This window comes from Tamandua tetradactyla, chromosome 8 (assembly GCF_023851605.1).
Source record: "Tamandua tetradactyla isolate mTamTet1 chromosome 8, mTamTet1.pri, whole genome shotgun sequence".
NCBI lineage: Eukaryota > Metazoa > Chordata > Mammalia > Pilosa > Myrmecophagidae > Tamandua > Tamandua tetradactyla.
Genome location: NC_135334.1, coordinates 100,885,483 through 100,905,098, shown reverse-complemented (window position 1 = coordinate 100,905,098; position 19,616 = coordinate 100,885,483). Strand labels below are relative to the sequence as shown.

General features: G+C 34.4%; 1 protein-coding gene across 1 annotated transcript in view; it reads right to left on the bottom strand.

Moving 5' to 3' along the window:
• Positions 1-6,564: 6,564 nt before the first annotated feature.
• The window catches only part of LUZP2 (leucine zipper protein 2), a 569,898-nt gene continuing 556,846 nt past the window's right edge, over positions 6,565-19,616 (bottom strand). The window contains exons 11-12 of the mRNA XM_077114242.1: positions 8,948-9,025; positions 6,565-8,183 (exon numbers count right to left, since the gene is read on the bottom strand). Of these exons, the coding sequence (XP_076970357.1) occupies positions 8,079-8,183; positions 8,948-9,025 (183 nt within the window). The 3' untranslated portion in view covers positions 6,565-8,078. The remainder of the gene's footprint in view (positions 8,184-8,947; positions 9,026-19,616) is intronic.

Sequence of the window (19,616 nt, the reverse complement as noted above, 5' to 3'; positions counted from 1 at the left end):
GACTATATATATACCTACTAAATGATTTTAAAAGGAACTATCCTATATCTCCTGTCTAAGCTGTATTTTATTAAAATCATTGTGATTGCAAATTAGGAAAAATAAATCCCTTCATTGCTTTCCCCAGATGCTATTAATTATATATTGAGTTAAATAAAAATATAGCTGAAAAAATATTTTTTTCAGATATGAAAAAAAAATATCAGAGTGATCACATTCTTGCAAAATGCTTGGAAACAAATAGTTTCCTGCAACCTTATTTAGGGTTTTTGACTGACAACAAGAAGCATATACTAGATATTCTAAAGAGAAAAATTGCATGACAAAATTGCATATGATATTGTGTAAATAAATAGTTACTTGGTTCCATACTCAGGGGTTTTAAAAGGATGAGCATCATATCTTGACTCACTCATCTTAAGAAATAGAGTTCAACATAGTAATATTCAGAAAACTTCAGTTTTTACTTCAGATAATTAAAATTAGGAATTTTTCTTTTGGGATGATATACATCATTCTTTCTTCTCCTCAAACAGGCATAGACTGAACATTTGTCCAATTCTGTATGTGTCACCATTTCCCTATTGGGCATATCTATGCATATACCTCTAAAGTAGCATCAGCTAGAATTTATTAAATGTTTACTATATGCTTGGTTCTTAATTTATATAGCTTCCTATAACTTTCAAGTGAAGTGGCTATTATTATTAATGAGGTAGGCCCTCTTATTCCAAATTTACTGATGAAGACATTGAAATATGCACAGGTTAGTTAAATTGTCAAAGTCTAGGAAGTCAATAAGAGGCTGAATGAAGAACTGAATGCAAGCATCATACCAAAGTCTTTGATCTTAAGCATGTTGCAACAGTTCAGCACATTTTTGTTTCTACATATTTTTTCTACACTTGGTTTCTACATTTAAACATTTAGATATCTGTATTTAGGGAAGTAACTTTTGGAGAATCTAACTAGGAAACAGTGTATTTCAAGATACCAAATTGAGACTCACACTTAGGAGGATTTCTGAGGATTTCTTTAAAAATCTGCCAAGATTGCCATGCCCATCCCAATTCTGAGCCCAAGCAAAGAATGCAGGTCAACCTTTTGGGAAGAGGGTGAGTGAGCTTGAATTGCACATTTCTTGGGGGCATAGAAAAAGGGGTTAAACTCTGTAATCTGTTAGACAGCAATAATTACCTACCAGATCCCCTAACTAGTAAAGTGGGAATTCTTAGAAACCAGATGGAATAAGTCAATTAGACAAATCTATATTCAGATTATCTGGTATTATAAAATTACACAAAACAAACTGAATCTTAAGTAAAAGCCAATTAATCTTGTCAATTGGACCATGGAGTAATTATAATTTCATTCTAATGTATAGGCATACATTTGACCGTCTTTAATCCAAATTTCCAGTAGAAAACATAGAGAACAAAGTAACAATGCATCACTTTATTTTAAAAAGACAAAAAAGCAAAATCTAGGTAAAGTTTCTCTCACATAAACAGATATTGGTTTACAAAATTGTAGTGATTTCAAGAGTAATCTATGCCTGGATACTTCTGAAGTAAATCATTGGCATAAGAACATCCTCGTGTTACCATTCGAGATATATGAAATACCGCATCCTTTTCTTGACCTTATCATTATATTCTTACCTAACCATGTACCTTTACTCTAGTACAGTCCAGTGGGTATAATCTAATAAACTTATTTCCCTCATTTTCTCCCAATAAAATATACTTTGATTAAGACCAAATAATTTATAAAATCCATTTGAAACTTTCCATAGAGAACTAAAAAGAATGCTAAAAGCAATTCCCCCTTTTAGGGCATCAAGTAAATACCTCCAAAAATAACTTTTTAATCTAATTCCAAGTATAGATGAGCAAACAGACATAAAGGGTTACCTGTGTAGAACTTATATATAAGTAGCATGCGGTTTTTTGTCTCCATCAAATGACGATAGCAGGATGTGGATTTGGTGTGGCTATTTGGACAGTCGAAAGTAACATAATGTGGTCATTGCAATGGCATCGGGCCTTCACTTTTTATGTACAACTTTCTATTATCTCTTAGAATTACCCCATAAAATGCCATGAAATGTATAAAGAGAGATGCAATCAGGGCAGTAGAAAAGGTATTCACTTGATATATGTGTATTTTGCTGGATAATATCCATGAATACATGCATGAAGGCTTGGACATGCATATACAGAGAGGTTCACATGTGGGGACATTCATAAACCAAATGTACTCACAAATAGGAATGTACACAAATGCCAGAGATTAGAAATGTGGATAAAAACACTTATAAATAATGTCTACTAAGACAAATGTCCACTATATAGAAATAGATACAGTGCACATAAAGTATGAGAAGATACATGAAAAACTGTTAGGTTTTGGTTAACAGATGAGATGTCAATGGGTGTGGTAGTTAGAGTCAGTTGTCAACTTGGCCAGGTGAAGGTACCTAGTTTTGTGGCTGTGGACATGAGCCAGTGGTATGTGAACCTCATCTGTTGCTGATTACATCTGCAGTTGGCTAGGAGGTGTGCCTGCTGCAATGAATGATGTTCGACTTAATTGGCTGGTGCTTAAATGAGAGAGTGCAATGTAGCACAGCCCAAGCAGCTCAGCATACCTCATCTCAGTGCTCGCAGCTCAGCCCAGGCCTTCGGAGATGCAGAAAGAAATCACCCCAGGGAAAGCTGTTGGAACCCAGAGGCCTGGAGAAAAGGCCAGCAGAGACCATCCTGTGCCTTCCCACATAAGAAAGAACATCAGATGAAAGTTAGCTGCCTTTCCTCTGAAGAACTAACAAAATAAATCCTCTTTTATTAAAAGCCAATCCATATCTGGTGTGTTGCATTCCAGCAGGTAGCAAACTAGAACAATGGGCGAAATAGATGCATCCTTAAAATATCTGAAATTTATACAGGAGCTCAAACACTAAAAGGCCTTTAAATGTCTACCTTCCCAATGAGGTGATTATGAAAGGGGAAATGACAGACACAGCAATTACTATTGTGGAGGAGAAAGAGCTGCCCTAAGTCCTCATTCCAAAAACTAGTCTCTGTCTCCCTTACAAAAGGAATAAAGAAAGCTTTTCGAAAACCAAGATGTTCCCAAACTGTAGAATGTTTTTATTTTTTTGTTCTATATATGTAAGTTAAGTTTAAGAAAGACATAAACAAGCTGCTCAGTTTACCACAAGGAGTATAAAATGTGAGACGGTATATTCTCTTTCAAGGATACTAAAGTTCATTTCATCACCTTGATAATGACCCAAATTGCTTTTTGGAACACACCTGGTTGCTCTGTAGTTCTATTAATTTAAATGTGAGACAGAAATGAACTGATGACATTACCACATTAGAAGCTTTGAGAAAAATGTTATTTCTCTATTTCACACCTCTTCAAACTTGCACACATTAACTGGGCCAATATTCTAAACCGTCTACATATATATCAAATGATGGTTTGGAAGCACATCTAGTAAATACATTCAGCTTGATTTGTTCAGCATTGACTTCAGCAGGATCGACTTCACAGTTGAATAAGTTAAAATTTAAAATTCACATGCTATTCATCCTACCCAACTCCTTACAGCCCAAAAAATTAAGTAATGAATGCTAGAATAAGTTAAGTAACCCAAGTAAGGCCAGGCAAATATCAGAGCTGGATTCCAATTTAAGATTCCCAGAGCACATGCAAATCATGTCTATGATATTGAGCTTTCTTTAAAAATTCTTCCAGGAGGATGAATCCTGTCCAAAATGGAGAAAAGAAGTATAACTAATAAAGCATCAGTTTCCAAGAGAGTTCAAATAGAGTGGAGAGGCAACTCTGGAGGTTGTTCTTATGCAAGCTTCAGTTAGACCTTGCTACCTATCATAACCTGCCAAACCCCAACCAGGACCATTCCAGCTAATCCTAAAGAACACCTAGGACAATATATAAGATTCTACAAGTGTTCCATGCACTAGAGCAACTTTCCAGAAACCTACAACCTCTTGATGAGTCCCTGGACCAGATAAGTCCTGAAACTTAGAGGGCCCAGCCTCTCCAGAACATCAGATAGTTCCATCTCCCTACCCTGTATTAGTGACCAACTCTTCCAGCATGAAAAAAGTTAGAATAGCCATAGGCCAAACACCCCTAAAGAAAGGGGTGATGGTGAGTTATAATGAGAAGATAGGAATAACAAATGAATATGAATGCTGAATCATTAAACTGATACCTCTTTTAGTCTCCAGTATCTTAGGGCAACTAGAAGTAAAAACCTAAAATTGTAGAATTGTAACCCCTGTCAAACTCTGAAATCTGTTCTACAACTAATTGTGGTGCTGGTATATTGTTATAATGCCAGGATATTGTTCCTTGCTTCTTCCAAGGGTCTTAACTAATTTGTTCATCAAATAATTACCAGCTTCCATGAGGCAGGCTAGTTCAAAGCATGCGGGATTCATCTGTGAAAAAAAAAAGACAAAAATCCCTGCCATCATGGAGGCAGGAGATCTGTTTTTCATCATGGAGATCTGTTTTGTTTTGTTTTTTTAAGAATCTAAATAAGATAAAAGATTTGGGGGACATTGGCAGAGAGAAATTGAAGAATCTTCCAGGATGACATTTTAAAAATTTCTTAGATCCTTCCTAATACACAGGAGCAAGTATTATTTTTAAATTCAATATTTGATTTTTCAATTAGTTTATGTAGGATAACATATTGTGGTCTTCGTAACAAATATTTATTGAATAAAATCAGGCCATCTTTCAGTACCTTTTATTTTTTATCACTCAATCATTAATATGTCAGACAATCCAGACGTACATAGCCTGGGGAATTTTAAGGTTGTACAAATGAGAAAATATCCCCTAAGTAACCAAATACATTTTTCAGTGTACTCTAAGTTTGGCCAGTTCAGCTTACTCTATGGTGCCAATAATTATCTGAGTCTGCTGCAATCAGTGCTAGTTATAGTTCCTGAGCTATAAAAATAAAAGATTTCATTATAGCAAAATGCACAGAAGACGCTGTTTTAATCCAGCTATCTGCATTTTCAACTCAAACGTTAAATATCTCCTTCACATATAACTGTTTTGGAGCTAAAATCCTGTATATTTTATGAAACAGAGTAACGTCTGAAACAGCACTCTGATGCCTACACTCTACTTAAAGAAAGAAACAGAACTAATCACTTATTCTTTTCAATAATCAAATAGTTGCGATTGTACAGAAAACAACATCCAAGTGAGTGACCAAATTATTCACTTTTCTTCTGAGCATGTTGGCACTGATAAAAACAGTCAGCATTCATTTAGGTCTTACTCAGTTTAGGCACTGAATCAATTTACATACAATTAATGCATATAAAAAGAAACACAGAGTTCAAAACAAATTTCTAATAAAAATTAATATATTAAATTGATTAATATTTTAAAATAAGAAAGAAATGAGTTTCTTTTGCATTTTCTGGTAGAACCCATATTAAAACAAGCTAGGTAATTGGAAAGTGTGTTTGTTTTTTCAGTAGGTATCAATTCATATTCCACAAAGAATAAGTAATCTTTAACTGCTTGTCATTAAAAGTACATACAAAAATTATACTATCTATAGTCAAAATTTAGTTTAATCTTATCTTCCATATGAGGACAGTTAGGCTCTGAATGGTGACTCCTTCAAAACAACTTCTATTTTAGAGTTGTTAATCATTTCGGAGAAGCTGCAAGGGTAAATAATGCACCTTGAACCTCTCTGTTTCTATTTTGAAGCAATAGCAGGATTAAAGGATTAAATTGAAGGATGTAGAGCAATAAAATGCCTTCGTTAAAGTACAATCATAGAATTTACTGAAAAGAATCCCATACTTAGCTATTAAAAGGGACTCCACAAATATTTCTTAGAGTGATTTTTTTAAAGCTCTCTTGCTATCAGTTCTTTTTGATTTGGGAGAAATGATGTAATGAATTTACCACAGCAACCCTTGTGAATGCATGATGCTGTACATCTTTAAAGAAAAAAAAAACATACTTCATGTTTATTCATGCCACTTCAAAGTTCACTTTATAAAGTCAGTAATTAAGAGAATAAATTTTATTATGTTGTCACATTCTAAAAAAGGAATTTATAACATAGATAAAAGAAATAATAAAAATAATCTGATCAGATTTGATTAATTTAAGTCAAGTTCTTATCATTCAATGTGCCACCTGTCAAAACAATTTCTGAAAAATTCAGCCTGATTTTCCTTTTGTACTTCCAAAGATGCTTTAAAACATGCTATTTATGTAAAACGGTGATTAGCTTTCCTTAGGATCCATGGGGCCAAAGTGGAAGGTTGACATGAGGTGTTGACAGGGAAGTGAACTTAACTTTAAACTAAATTTTCTGTTTCCATTTCCTAGTCTTAAGGAAATGGTTAGGACATCTTGATATGGTGAAAAAAGTACAGGGAACAGTATTCAGGAGACTAGAAATATTTCATCTCATGAGAATTAATAAATGTTTACAACAGGGAAAGGATTACTGTCAGCAGGAAATTGAGACCCTTTTCTTGGCCATGCCATCTGAACATTCTATGGTTCATTTATAAAATTCTATCTCTCTCTCTCTGTCTGTCTTAAGTACCCTGTGATGTGAAAACTATTGATAAACGACATCGAACTATTCTGCAAGGAAAATTTCCTCATGACTATACCACAATATCACCTTTAGAACTAGTAGTTCCCAATTCTCCAGATCACTACATTTATTTGAATATGTCATTGTAATCAAAGATGCACCAGTATATCCTAAAGTTTAAGTTCACTATTGATTACAGACTTCATTTAATATATTTTTATTAACAGCATCCTAACATAGCCTACCAGGATACATTGCTCTAAATGTATTCATTATTGCTTGCAGATCCATTTCTTAAAACTAATGGGTGGCACACATTCTTTGCATTTGCAAAACGAGTCTATACAGCAAAAGTGAATATATATGGTGCAGGTAACAAAAGTGAATCATTTAACCAACTAATTTCAGTCCATAGGTTCAATATTCTATTGATCCTATAAATCAGATAGTTACTCAAATGCCAATTCCCATTGCCTGTGAGATATGTTCAGATCATTCAGGGATACATTTATTTGATGAATGATATTTCTATTGAGACTCCCAATTTTAAGGATTAATATAGACATTGATTTGTTTTTTATAATAAGTTTGCTAAAAATATGAATCGGGGTTCATTGTTATTACATGGCTGTTTTACTTTCATCAACTCTCCATTTTTTAAATCTACATTTTAAGTATTTCTGCTTACATGTTTGCATTTTAAAACATTCTCACCATCCCACATTCCACTATCCAAATTCATGTCAAAAATAATGTCAAATATTTATTTCCAAATCAGATTCCTAAATTGGAGCAATTCCAGTAGACATATGCAGGAGATGTGTTTATAGAATGTCAGAAAAATCAAATTAATTCAGTCAGAAATTTAGTCATTCACCCAGATTTTTTGTCTAAACCATGCTAACCATCTGATTTCATTAATTCTTTTTCCAGATTAAATCCTTGCCAGCACTGCCTTTGCATTATTTAGGCATGATTCAAAATAATAATAAGAATAACAATAATGACCCTCAAGTAAATAATATATTCAAGCTGGCATAAATTTTTAGTCTTGAGAAAGTGGGTTCAATTGGCTTGTGGGGAACAAAATCTTCCATGAAATGGCTGTAATTTGGATTCTAAGAATGTTAGGGTTCTACCACATTTCATCATCTTTTAGATCATAGAAGGACTAGAAATCCAAATGAACCAGCAGAATTAAATATCCTACTGCTTTTAGGTTCAAACTATACAAACTCATACTGGGCAAATTACTGATAACGAAATTTCAATTAAGAAATATGAAGAATCATATTTGCCTGGACTGTTTCAGAAAATTCATGAAGTTACATAAAATTGTGGAAAATTGCATGCTTTAGAAACTTATTATTTCCCTCAAGCCTGTGGTCTAAGAAGAACAGTATGTAGACAAAAGCAAACAAACATATTTAACACAGTTTCTTGGTATTTACAGAATTTTTTCTTCTCTTGTTGTCATCCCTTCAAAGCTGGTCAATTGCTTTTCTGCTGATTTTTTCACCTCACATTCAGAAGTAGGAGGCATTTGCAATTTCTATCAAACAATACAGAAAAGAAAATTAGAAGAGTCAACAGTATAATTTTTAGGCAAAAATCTAGAATCCTAGGAGAATAGTAATGAAATCTTCTAATTTTCAACAAATATCTTATAGAAAAATAAAAGCAAAAATAAAATAAATGTAATTTTCCTAATACTTCTTCAGGGAAGTATATATAATAGTTTGTCTATAAATGGCAAGGTGTTTCAACAACTATTTTGAAATAAACTTGGTCAAACCATTTAACGTTGACTCATCTCACCTAAAGGTGAAAGCTATGTTGTATTAAATGAAGTAAACAGTGAGAAGTGTTCTGACACAGTATTTTTGGTCAAGTATATAATGTAGTGCAAATGGATGTTATAATTAAACTCCTGACTTGTATTTATGCTTTGTTTCTTTTGGGGGGAGTGTGTATGTACTTCTTTCAAACCTAATCTGCTTCCCAAATCTTCTGTTGATTTTCTTTCTCCCATAGGAACAGATGGAAGCTTTTAAAAACTTTTCTTTCTGTGTGTTTTTGTTTGTTTCTTGGTCAGGTGGGGGTGGGGCTAATCTCATTCCCTGTTGATCTTCTGAGGGTCTCACATAAACCAAAAGCTTAATGTCAGGCACAGCAGCCCTGGAAATCAGGTGAAGGTAGCTTATGCTACCAAATATATAATCACTTTTCCAGCTAGATCCAAAGATAAAAGTATTGAATGCAATGGACCCAAGAAGTGCTTTTTGATGTAACCAAACAAATCAAAACAAAAAATACCTGTGGGACAGGCTCTGTTTCTGCAGTGGCATTGCTTGGGGGACTTTCTTTGTGCTTCATTGAACAAGCCTTGCCCTCCTGTGAAAGCAACAATTAAAAACAGGCAAAAGATGTTAAACTAAGAGAAGGAAGGGTATAGAAGTCTCTTGAATCGATTGTGTTCCATTACTTAGATGTATGCTAAAAAGGAAACCTAGGGGATAAAAGCTTCACAGTCTAAGTGGGATTCAAAAGGAGAGATCAAGCATTAATTGTCGGTTTAAGTGGTACTTACAGCAGTCAGCTTCTACAAAGAAGCTCAATTTCAAAGAAAGTTATTTCTCTGTAAAGCATTAAAAAAAAAACTACTGAATCCTTGATGCATCTAGAGTCTATGATTTAAATATGTCAGTGGTCTATGTGCCTTTAGGAACATAACTAGTGCAAACCAGGCTGTACTTTAATCAATATGACCATCAATCCATCTAGAAAAAAAGCCTCAATATTATAAAAAGCTAGTATTCTGGAACTGAGATACTATATTTTACATATTAGGAAATCTCATTTCATTTATTAGGCTCAACAGTTTTGAAGGAGATAAAATGCTGGCATTCCTAAAAGTATAGGCAACAGACTTCATTTCCATTGTAATCAACTTAAAATACTGAATTTTCTTTTCTTTTCTTCCTATCTTCCTTCCACCCTGTTTGTTTGCCTACTTCTCTCCCTATGTCCTTTCCTACCTTCACCTCTTTCTTCCTCCCTCCCTTCATTTCTTTCTTCCTTTTTATTTTAAGCACATTTTAAAAGTATTTGTAAAACTAATTTAGTGTCAAGATCTGCATTTTTTTAATTTGGTGATTTCATGTAACCCTTTCTATGGCCACTGAATAACTCTGCCCATTTAAAAGTCAGTTTGTTTCCTGAGGATCAAACAGGGAGTAGAGATCTAAACAGTCTTCTATATCAAATATTAGATAAATCATGTAACTAGTAGTTACTAAAGAGGTTATGTAGGAGATTTTACCTATTCTGATCCACATTTTAGAGCAAAGACTTCTCTATATACTTACTCTTCTCCAGTTATAGTACCCTTAACTGATCACAGCATGTTATCCTACTCTTTCATGACTTTGTGCATGCCATCTTTACCTTCCCCCATCCCCTTTTAGTTTCTTTGCACTGAGAGATCCTAAAACAAGCCAAACCTTCCTTCAATAGCCAATCATTTCTATCAGTAGCCCATCATCTCCATCATTTAGTGACTTGGGGCAACTCTCGAGGTCCCATGCATATAACATAATTTTGGCACTTAACCTTGTTTTCACATGTATGCATATATCTGGTTTCTCAACATATTGTGCGTTTATTGAAGATAGGGCCTAATTTTATTAGCACAAGATCCCATTTGCAGAAATGGAAAGGTCAATTTTAAAATTTGTATGGTAGGTTAAGTTACCCCAAATAATCATACCCATCTTGAAAATAGAAGAATGTATTTGGAGAACTCATATTTCTTAATTTAAAAACTTATTCAAACAATAGTAATCAAAAATTAATAGTGGTGGCCTAATGTCAGACAAACAGGCCAATGGAATTGAATTGGCCAAAAATAAACCCTCATAATCTCTGGAAATTCCATTTTTGACAAGGATGTTGAGTTCACTCAATTAGGAAAGAATAGTCCCTTTCACATATGGTGCTAGGAAAAACTGGATATCCAATATTTCACACCATATATAAAAATCAACTAAAAATGGGCCAAAGACCTGAATATAAGAAGCAAAATTATAACACTCCTAGAAAACATTAGGGAAGCATCTTTAGGGCCTTGTGTTAGGCAATGGTTTCTTAGACATTATACCAAAAACATTATTAACAAAAGAAAAACAGATGAATGGGACTTCATCAAAATTCAAAACATTCATGTATCAAAAGACTTTATCATGAAAATGAAATGGCAGCCTACAGATTGGGAGAAAATATTTGGAAACCACATATGCAATGATGGTTTATTATCCACATTAAATAAAGAAATCCTACAATTCAACAACAAATATACAAGCAATTCAATGAAAAATATGCAAAAGACTTGAATAGACATTCTCCAAAGACTATACTGATAAAAAAAGTGCAAAGATGCTCACATCATTAGCATATGGAGAAATGCAAATCTAAATTATGAGATACCATTTCATACCCACCAGAATGAATACTATTTAATAACTGGGAAATAATAAGTGTTGGAGAAAATGTGAAGTGATAAAGTACACTTGTTCATTATTGATGGGAATGTAAAATGGTGCAACACTTTGAGAAGACATTTTGGTGATTCTTCAGATTATTAGGTAGAGAACTACCATATAGCTCATCAATGCCACTTCTACTTACATAAGTCAAAGAATTGAAAGCAGGGACTTGAACAGATATTTGAACACCAATGTCCATAGAGGCATTATTCACAATTGCCAAAAGATGGAAGGAAACCAAATGTCCATCAACATATCAATATATAAACAAAATATAGTGTATGCATCCAATGGAATTATGAACTATAAAAAAGCAAAGTATAGTTCCAATAGATGCAACAATACAGATGAACCTTGAATACATCATAATAAGTGAAATAAGCCAATAGAGGGACAAAAATTATATGAGCTCACTGATATGAAATAATTAGAATAAATGAATTTGTAGAGTCAGAAACTGGAATACAAGCTACCAGGGCCAGGAATATGGTAGGGAATGGGGAATTAATGCATAAGCCATATAGAATTTCTGCTTGGGGTGATGGAGAAGTTTGGCAATGGATGGTGGTGAGGGTTGCTCAACATTGTGAATACAATAGTCACCCTTGGATTATTTATTTGAATGCAATTTAAAAGGGAAATTTTAGGTTGTATAAATGTTACTAGAATAACAAGTTTTTTTAAAAAGCAACAAAGGACTGCACAAAACGAAGAACCTTAATGTAAATTCTGGGCTATAGTTACAATATAAATATAATATTCTCTCATTGATTTTAAGAAAGTTATACAGTAATGCAAAATGTTAATACTAGAAGTTATATGAGAACTCTGTATTTTTTATAGGATTTTTTTATAAACCTGCAACTTCTCTAATAAAAAAATAATAATAGGTGAAAACACCAAGAAAAAAAATGAAAATGACCACAATGTTTTACTTTGGCAGGAAAAGAGAGCTGAGAACATGGAGGCTCTTAGGTTTCACCAAACTGTGTTTATATATTTAAAGATTTAGCCAATAAGACAGGAGTTTGGAGTTATACTAGATATTACTTGGTATAGAATTAAACCAATGAGACTGCTTCTAGGGAAGCTGCTTTAAAGACAGCCTATGTAATTCCTAACGGTTGAAGTCGTTCAACAATGAAAGGAGTTGCCTTATTAGGATTTGAGCAAATTGATATTCCTCCATCAAATATAGACTGGTGGGAACTACATCAAAAACAGAATGGAAAAATCTTACCTCAATTAAATTGTTCTTATTTAACTACATTGGATATATGCCAAGTTCTGGATTCTATAATTTCTTCTCTTTCCTTTTTATCCCCAATAGTCAGTGAACTGAAAGTATATGCACAAATATGATGGGAATAGATAAAAAAAGGAATACATCAGAGAAGAAAACTGAAGCCTATTGCTAATTGTACTGAATCATAAATATTATGATAAATATACATAAATCTTTAAATTTAACATATATATAGTAATTATTAGAATGCCTCTCACATGAATGACTCTCTTTCTACTTAGTCTTTTTATCTCTGCCTTTCAACAGTGATTTATTTTTTATTTAAATAAACTATTCCAACAGTTTCTTATTATACTTCATTCACTAGCATTTTGTGTATAGTTACAGAAAATGTCTGTCTTTTTTCTGTGGCCCTATCTCTCACCCTATAGCATAACTTTGTTTAAATGAAGAGGAATTTTTTAAAAGGTTTCTTATGAACTTATTTTCCTTGTTGTATGATCTGCTGCTGCTAATAATGAAAATAATGGATTCAGACCAGAGCAAATAATGGATTCAGACTAGAGCAGATAATGGATTCAGACTAGAGAAAATAATGGATTCAGACCAGAGCAAATAGGAGCAAACATAAATGTGTGAGACAGAAAGAACTGTTCATTGATTACTTTTCACGTGCTTATTCTGCCACTAACTTGCCCTCTGAAACTGTTTCCTCCTATGTTAGAATGAGGCTAAGACCCAGTAGATATTGAAGCTCCTGCCTGCCCCCATCCTTTCAGCCTACTTTGAAGATTACCTGAAGAATGATCTCATATACAGGGAAGTCTTTCCCTGGCCTCTTTGACTCAAATCACTCACCAACTAAAGGAGAAAGCTTAGCTAGCACAGGGGCCTAGCCCAAAGTGATAGGCAATTAGAAAACCAGTAGTTGACCATCAATCGCTGAGTAATGAGAATTGGTAGACAAGGAACCCAAGTCTCTCCACCCTTCAATGTGTTCCTCCAGGTATCTCAGAAGGCTGCAGTGGAATTAAGCCCTTTTAACCTCAGTTGTAATCCACTCCCTAGTGCACCCTTTATTGGCTTGAGCTCATTCTTTGTCTCTTTTCTCCATGTCCTAATAGTACATCCTGGGATTATTTCTCAAATAAATTACTTGAACCCACATCCTTACTTCAGGATCTGCCTTGAAGGTGGAATTTTAGGGGGTGGGACTCTAACAAGACAAATAAGACAAATTTTCATTTCATTCAGTTGTTATGGGAATGAAGTTGAAATAATGGAATTCAACAAGGCCAATCTCCTGGCTGCTATACTTTGTTATTCCGAATTTCCTGAAATCACAGTGGTAATAAAGAAACTAGAGCAAGGCTTACAAAAAAATGAATAAATAAATTTAAAAGTATGCGAGAATAAAAGTGCATACACTTATTTTATGCTATTTCCTTGGTGAAGTAAACCTATAGGCAAGAAACAAATTTTAAATTATGTAAATATGAATAAAGTAAATATGAAAAGCAGCCATTATATAACATTTGGTTACCATTTGAGAAGGCCTTTCATTCCAAGGATACAGAAATAATATTCAGAAGTAAAATTACTAAAGATGAACCTATACTTACTCCAAAGTTAACATAAGGAAAGTTAAGTTTGATAGTAGTATACCACACAAAAAAGCAGAAAAGCAATGCATTCTTAAGATTTTGCATTTCTTAGAAGGATTATATGACCAAAGTAGAGTGGTTTATCTTAAAAGATAATGACTGGGCTTGGTTATTTACCCTTCATATTCCAATATTTGCAGTTGTTTTGATTAAATTGGTATATAATGATTATACTGCACCCTTTAAATACTTGTCAGTCCACAATTTTTGAAGGCAGACTCTATAGTAATCATCACAATGTTACAGTCAAACGAGAATCTGGGTGTATTAAAGCATTCACTACACAAAGCATGTATGACCTCATATTGATTCAAAACAAAACAAAACAAAACAAAACAAGAATTGCATATGTTAACAAGTACTCAGAGGTCCAGAGAACACTAATCACTTGTAACAGGTCTTTGTGACTATTCAGTCCTGGGGTCACATGTCTAGGCATTAGGGAGAGAGTGGGAAATAAGACCACAGGGAATTCTCTCCAAACAGGGGTGGGTGATTACAATCTCTTGTGGTGGCAGGGCATGTAACAAGCAAGGGAAACGGAAGAACATCTTTACTGAGAAATCTATTCTCAACTGTGATAACTAAGCTCTCTGGGAGCAATTTTCTTTTTTTTGCCTCTGTAGAATAGGATTTTTGGTTGTTTTTGTTTTTAATTTTATGGTCTGAAAATGAAATCTAGGTGACCTAATTAATGAAATACCATTTTTTTGTCCTTAAATTGACAGAAAACTTAGAGCCAAATTGAGTGCCCAAGAATTTCTATTATACTTTAGTCACGCATTCCACAAACATTTCTTGAGTACTGTGTTAGTTAGATTCAGTTGTCAACTTGGCCAGGTGAGCATACCTAGTCTTGTTGCTACAGACATAGGCCAATGGTACATGAACCTCATCTGTTGCCAATTACATCTGCAGTCAGCTAGGATGCGTGTCTGCTGCAATGAGTGACATTTGACTTAATTGGCTGGCGCTTAAATGAGAGAGTGCAATGTAGCACAGCCTAAGCAGCTCGGCATCCCTCATCTCAGCACCAGCAGCTCAGCCCAGGCCTTTGGAGATGCAGAAAGAAGTCACCCCAGGGAAAGTTGTTGGAACCCAGGGGCCTGGAGAGAAGACCAGCAGAGACCATCTTGTGCCTTCCACGTAAGAAAGAACCTCAGTGGAAAGTTAGCTGTCTTTCCTCTGAAGAACCAACAAAATAAATCCCCTTTTATTAAAAGTCGATCCGTCTCTGGTGTGTTGCATTTCAGCAGCTAGCAAACTAGAACAAGTACCTATTATGAGCAAACATTATTTTAGGGTTAGAAATAGAGTAGTGAAAAAGAAAAAGCCTTTATTCCTCAGTGGAGCTGACATTCTAGTGGAGAAAGAAACAAATGCATAAATAAGTACAGGTACAAGAGTATCAGAGAGTGATGAGTGTGATGATGAAATTAGTGCCTTAAGATCACATGTAGTGACATCTTTCATGAGGCTAAGAGCACAGGATTTGAGGCCACACAGACCTGTGCTCAGAAACCTAGTTCTAATGCTTACTTGTATCTGTCTGGGGACATGCCAAGTAATCTTTTGGGGCCCTAATTTATCTGAATACAGGGCTATTCATATCTGTAACAGGGAATTTATGTTTTAGTTTAAAAAGAAATTTAATATGCACAGTGTATTTATGAGTCACACTTTAGATTTACATATAATGTTTGTTGAATTCTTTCAGTGTCTAGAGTTACTTTATACTTCTGTTTTTTGGCTTTATATGATTTTACATAAACTGTGCAATAATAGGTAGATAATAAATTAAGAACAATAATTCTGTTTCAACTTAATTGCTGTTTCATACATTTTAAAGTTTGGAACTGTGCTAAATAGTGCGAGGAAACAAAAGAGGTACGATTTGAGTTTTCCTAAAACAAATTGGCCATGCCTCAGCGGATTCATAACAAATCCACAATTTGCATGATGTGGACTAGCATTAATTGCACAAAGTATAAGAAGCACACATCTGCTTTGAATGAATGGCTTGCTATCTGTATTCATTACTGGAGCTCTGTCAATTATCTGTGGCATGTACAGACACTTATGCAGGGAAAACTGCAAGGTTAAGGCTAACGGTATTTAAAAAGAAGAGAAATTTTCCAGGTGGTAAGTGAAAGGCATAGAGAAAGTTTTTTGTTTTTTTGTTTCTTCAGCCAATTTTATCATTTTAACTTGTAATAACAAATACACACACTCAACATCATTAATAATCAAAGTAATCTAGGACATGAATATGAGTCTGAAATGTACTATTTTCAAATATTGTTAATCCGTATAAAAACCATTGGTTTAAAACACATCTTTAAAGCTAACTCATGAGTCAGAATCTAGAAGATAATTTACCAGGGGACAGGAAAATGAGAAGTTATGGCTTAAAATGTATTTGGGATGATGGAAATATTTTAGTAATGGATGGTGGTGAAAGTAGTACAACATTGTGAATATAATTAACAGCATTGAAGTATATATCTGAATGTGATTAAAATGGGAAATTTTAAATTTTATATGTGGTAATGGGATAAAATGCTTTAAAAAAAATCTATGAAACTCCAGTAAACAAACAGTGAACCATAAGTTAAACCATGGACTTTAATTAATAGTATAATTATAAAAATGTGCTAACATCCATTGTAACAAATGTTCCCCACCAATGCAAAGTATTGGTGGTGAGGTAGTTGGAGTATGGGAATCCTGTAGTTTATACATGATTGTTCTGTAAACTCACAACTGATTCAATAAGAAAAAATATATATTAAGGAAAAAAACACACACATTTAAACACCTGAATGCTGGTTAGTCACACTAAAATATTTTGGCAGAAAGAATTTTAAGATGGTTTCCATGATTCCCACCTCTTGGTGTTCACAACTTGAGTGCCGGCAGAACCTGTGATTTTGATGCCATGCCACTCTGATGATTAGGTTACTAGGCAGTTGACTTTGTGTTAATCAAAAGGAGATCATAAAGGTGAGCCCTTAAAAGGGACTGGAACTTTCCTGAAATCTGAGAGCTCAGAAATGTGAGAGAGCCAATGGAGGGAGCCATGTGGCAAAAACCTAAGTGTCCTTCTAAGATCAGTATCTGGCCAATAGCTAACAAGACCAAGGGCATTTCAGTCATATGTGCACAAGGAAATGAATTCTGTCAACAACTGAATGAGTTTGGAAGCTGAGGTTTCCTTGTCAACACTCCAGATGAGGATACTTACCTGGTAGACACTTGATTTCTACCTTGCGAGAGCCCGAGCAGAGGACACAGTTAAAATATGTCAAACTCCTCACCCACGAAAAATGTGAGGATAATAAATTCGTTTTTCAGTCAATAAGTTTGTAGCACTCTCTCACACAGCAATAGAATATTAATACTGATATTTTAGCAGAAAAGATTATATGTCTCATCCTGTGAGCTCAAAGTACCATATTATTGTGTAGAACTGTTTTGATCATTGTGATGCTTAATTTTATGTATCCGTTTGGCTGGATTATGTTGTCCACTTGTTTGGACATACGCTAGCCTAGAAGTTTCTGTGTAGATACTCTATAGATATGATTAATGTCTATAGTCAATTGAGATTAAGTAAAGGCAATTACTCTTGACAATGTAGGTGGGCTTCAGTCAATCAGTTGAAGGGATTTAAGAGGAAGAATTGTGGTTCCAAGAAGAAATTCTGCCCTAAGACTATATGCTTGTTCTTCCCTGAGTTTCCAGCCTCCTGGCCTCCCCTGCAACTCTCGGACTTAAATCTTCAACAACAACTCTTGAACTGGAATGTCCAACCTGCTGGCTTGCTCTAAGAAATTTGTACTCAAGACTTCCATAGAACTCTTCCTGGAGTTTCCAGGTTGCTGGTCTACTCAGCAGATTTCAGACTTGTCTGTCCCCACTGCTGTGTGAGCCAATTCCTTAAAATGAATCTCTTTATGCACATGTGTATATTGTGTATCTTTACAAGAGAGTATGCCCTGCCAATTTCCTTAACTTTCACTAGAGATTTGTTTAAACTTTAGTGTGGGCTTCCCCACTGCTAAGCTATGTGTCTGGGTGAACTGCTTTATTTTGAGCTCTTTCTTAATGTGAAGCAATACTGTTTAAACAACAGAATATAGTATTTTCAAAAAGACTGCAAGACCTGACCCCCTTCCATAACCCCATTCCCAGATGCCCTGACCTTATCCAGACATCTCTCAGCAATTTTTAAGTTCCTTTTTTCCCTTTCAGACCCCTCCCCCCAGTGATTTACAGTTACTGATTTCCCTACCTTCTTACGCCCTTTAAAAAACTGTAACTAATCCGAGTTGAGACTAGCTGTTACTGGCTTCTTTACTCCCACGCTGGAGCAGTATGAATGACTCCTGCCCTGCCACTTTAACTACTATCCAGTGCTTTTCTTTGACAGTATACATACACATACATATCCTGTTGGATCTGTGTCTCTGGAGAATCCTGACTGATATAACGGTTTCACTGTAGTTAGGGTAATGATTTCCACATTTTCTGAAGGTAGATAGTGTATAAGTTGTAAATAAAAACAATTCTTAGGAGTATAAAATAATTTCAAAAGAGTTGTGTGAGTGCAATTTATAGATGATTTTTAATGGAACAGTAACAGACAATTTCTTTCCCATTTCCTCTTTTTCTCTGAACAAAAAGACTAGATATTTTCATCTTCTTAAAATTCCCTCCTCCTGGCAGGCAATGGCAACTCAGCAGGCAGAGTTCTTTCCTGCCATGCTGGAGACCCGGGTTCGATTCCTGGTGCCTGCCCAGGCAATTAATAAAAAATAAAAAAATAAAAAATAGAAAGTCCCTCTTCCTTTGATTGGTCTCTTCCCTTATTATTTTATTATCTAATTTCTTGGAGCCTTCACTCATCTCAACTTCTAAAAGAATGGACTCCATATTGCATGCAAACAACCTACTGAGCATTTTAAAAATATTAATGGAATAACAGGAAGATAACAATAGAATGTCTATTAATGCTGATAAATTTATCCGGAGAAATGAGAAATAAATTGTTTCATTTCTGTAATTATCATAAGTTTTGACACTGATGTCTTCATTCAGCCAGATGACCACAAGTCATGAATTACATCTGATGTGTCACATAGGTACTTATGAAGCAGGGAAACTTTTAAGAGACCCTGACTCTCTCATTTACTTTGAACATTTAGGACATACTGCAATTCACCTATGCCCAAATAAAAATATTACGATTTTTATATTCTAGTTTTAAGTAAACACTTACAAAGTGTGTGACTTAAAAGATTTCCTGCAAAGAAATCATGAATCAAAGACAATATTAACAATGAAAGCAAGCAAACTGTAAAAATATCATTTTGCTCTTTTCCTAGTATGACCTTTTTTACAATTTTTAATTAACAATGCAATTTGCAAGAACAACAAAAATGATTTCCTATCCTATACTTTCCAAATATTTGACCAAACCAATAAGTAAGTGGAGGTTTCTTATTAGGACCTGATGACGCTGCTTCTGA